The 1983-nt window shown below is 40.8% G+C and overlaps 1 protein-coding gene across 1 annotated transcript; it reads right to left on the bottom strand.

The window, feature by feature from the left end:
* Nucleotides 1-279: 279 nt before the first annotated feature.
* Nucleotides 280-1750, bottom strand: LOC134664738 (uncharacterized). Its single transcript, XM_063521484.1, has 3 exons — nucleotides 1589-1750; nucleotides 799-1450; nucleotides 280-287 (listed from the first exon to the last, which is right to left on the bottom strand). Exons 1-3 carry the CDS (start codon nucleotides 1748-1750, stop codon nucleotides 280-282), a joined length of 822 nt encoding a protein of 273 aa, XP_063377554.1.
* Nucleotides 1751-1983: the final 233 nt, after the last annotated feature.

Here is a 1983-nt window from a genome sequence, read left to right as displayed (position 1 = left end):
CGGACAATAAAACAACAAAATAAGGACTGCAAAGAGCTTTTTATTATTATTAAAATGTAATTTTTAATGGTACCTATCCGTGATGGTATCAAAAGCAGCCAGATACAAACCGTAGGTACAAAGAGGTTTTATTACCTTTTTACATTTAGGTACATTAAAATACATATAAAAAGTTATTCCTGACCTTAGTATTTTATTATAATATCTATTGTGTTGTAGTTCACTTTGTTATTAGGTATATTCCACTGGAATTTTGCACTGCTCAGTTTTTCATAAAGTTCAACTACCTGAATAATAATATATGTAGTTTATTTGTGACGATATCTATGTAAAAGGGACCTTAAGTGTCGATGGCGCTTACGCCATTATTAACGATGCTCCGATATAATTACAATGCCACGCTACGCTGTGCGGCGTAAGCGCCATCGACAATAAGGTCCATTTTCGTAGATAATGCCCCATTTACGTTCATATAATATCGTTGATAGATGTATGTCTTCAACTGAATTTGTTAATTTGCATATGTATTGGCAATTGCATAAACTTCAGTAATAAGTATAATAATTATTTAAAATGTGATTAAAAATAATCTTACTCTTGACTTGTCACATGGCACCGTGTCAATTAAGTTCAAGAAACTGGCGACGACGAAGCAGCAGTGTATGTGTGTGTGTCTGTGTGTGAACCAAGGTGTTAACTACTCACACGAACTTTAACTCATCCAAAACTATATTAACCCTTATCTTGGCAAGGCTCAAACGACTTAAAATTTTAATTGTTTTTTGAGTTTTTTGTCACCTATTGACCTTCTTCTTCTTTCCGTGCCTCTTCCCATTATTTGGGGTCGGTCCTCCTCCTCGTTCTCAAGCGCCAGGTCGGGCGATCCTGGGTTGTCTCTTTGTTCAACTATCTGTTTTAAATCTATTGATATAGTGGACCACCACGTAGCAGGCGGGCCTCTGCCTCTCTTATTCGGTAATGCAAGGGCTTTCCTCACGACATGGTCTTCGTCGCGTCTCATGATATGCCCGCACCATCTCAAGTGAGATTCTTGAATCTTGTCGGTGATGGGGGCGACCTTGTAGCTTCCTCTGATGTGTTCGTTACGTACTTTATCGAGTCTCGTTACACCGGCCGCCCACCTCAGCATGTTCATCTCATTGACATGGAGTTTTTGTTCATGCGCTTGTTTGATCGTCCAGCATTCTGCACCATACACCATAGCAGGTCTCACAGCTGTTTTGTAGACCTTGCCTTTAGTCTTTATCGGCACACGGCGGTCACAGAGTACCCCCGAGAGCGACCTCCATCTGAGCCAAGCTACATTTACCCTATGTGCCACATCCATGTCCACATTTGCGTCCGCAGACAAAACCGATCCTAGGTATTTGAACTTGCTTACTTCCGGTACGGTGAACGGGTGATTTTTGACGCTGTCTGCTCTGTGCGGCTATAATTGCATAGCAGGTACTCTGTTTTGCTTCTGCTAATCCTCAAACCATTAGATTGTAGGGCATGCCTCCATATCTCCAGGGTCCGTTGCAGCTGTTCCGCGCATTTATCAAAAAGTACAACATCGTCTGCATACATCAGGCACCATGGTCTGGATGGACTGGATGTCTTTGGTGAGGTAATCCATAACAATGTTGAACAATAGCGGGCTAAGAGCAGACCCTTGGTGTACGCTAACTTTGACCTCGAAGGGGTTGCTTGTACCAGCTAGGCTCCTCACTTGTGTGCTTACGACCATACTAGACTATTAAAAAATTATGAAAAAAATCCAGGGTTTTTCAGTTTCGGAATGATACTAAGGTGTATTCGGGTAATACCGAATGTCGGATAATTCCGAAATTCACATGAAAATTACCCTAAATTCCATCATAATAAAAGTCTCTTTTCGGAATTATCCGACAGTTTTCGACATTCGGAATTACCCGAGTAAACCTTATATATCATATTTAATACAATGCCAATCCCTCTACA

The sequence above is a fragment of the Cydia fagiglandana genome, chromosome 5 (assembly GCF_963556715.1).
Source record: "Cydia fagiglandana chromosome 5, ilCydFagi1.1, whole genome shotgun sequence".
NCBI classification, from domain to species: domain Eukaryota; kingdom Metazoa; phylum Arthropoda; class Insecta; order Lepidoptera; family Tortricidae; genus Cydia; species Cydia fagiglandana.
This window is presented reverse-complemented; position numbering and strand designations above follow the sequence as displayed.

Coding starts and splice junctions, on each gene's coding strand:
- LOC134664738 (XM_063521484.1), bottom strand. CDS start 1,750: ATGGTCGTAAGCACACAAGTGAGGAGCCTAGCTGGTACAAGCAACCCC. Junction 1,451..1,588: donor TCCAGACCATGGTGCCTGAT/GTATGCAGACGA, acceptor ATGCAATTATAG/CCGCACAGAGCAGACAGCGT.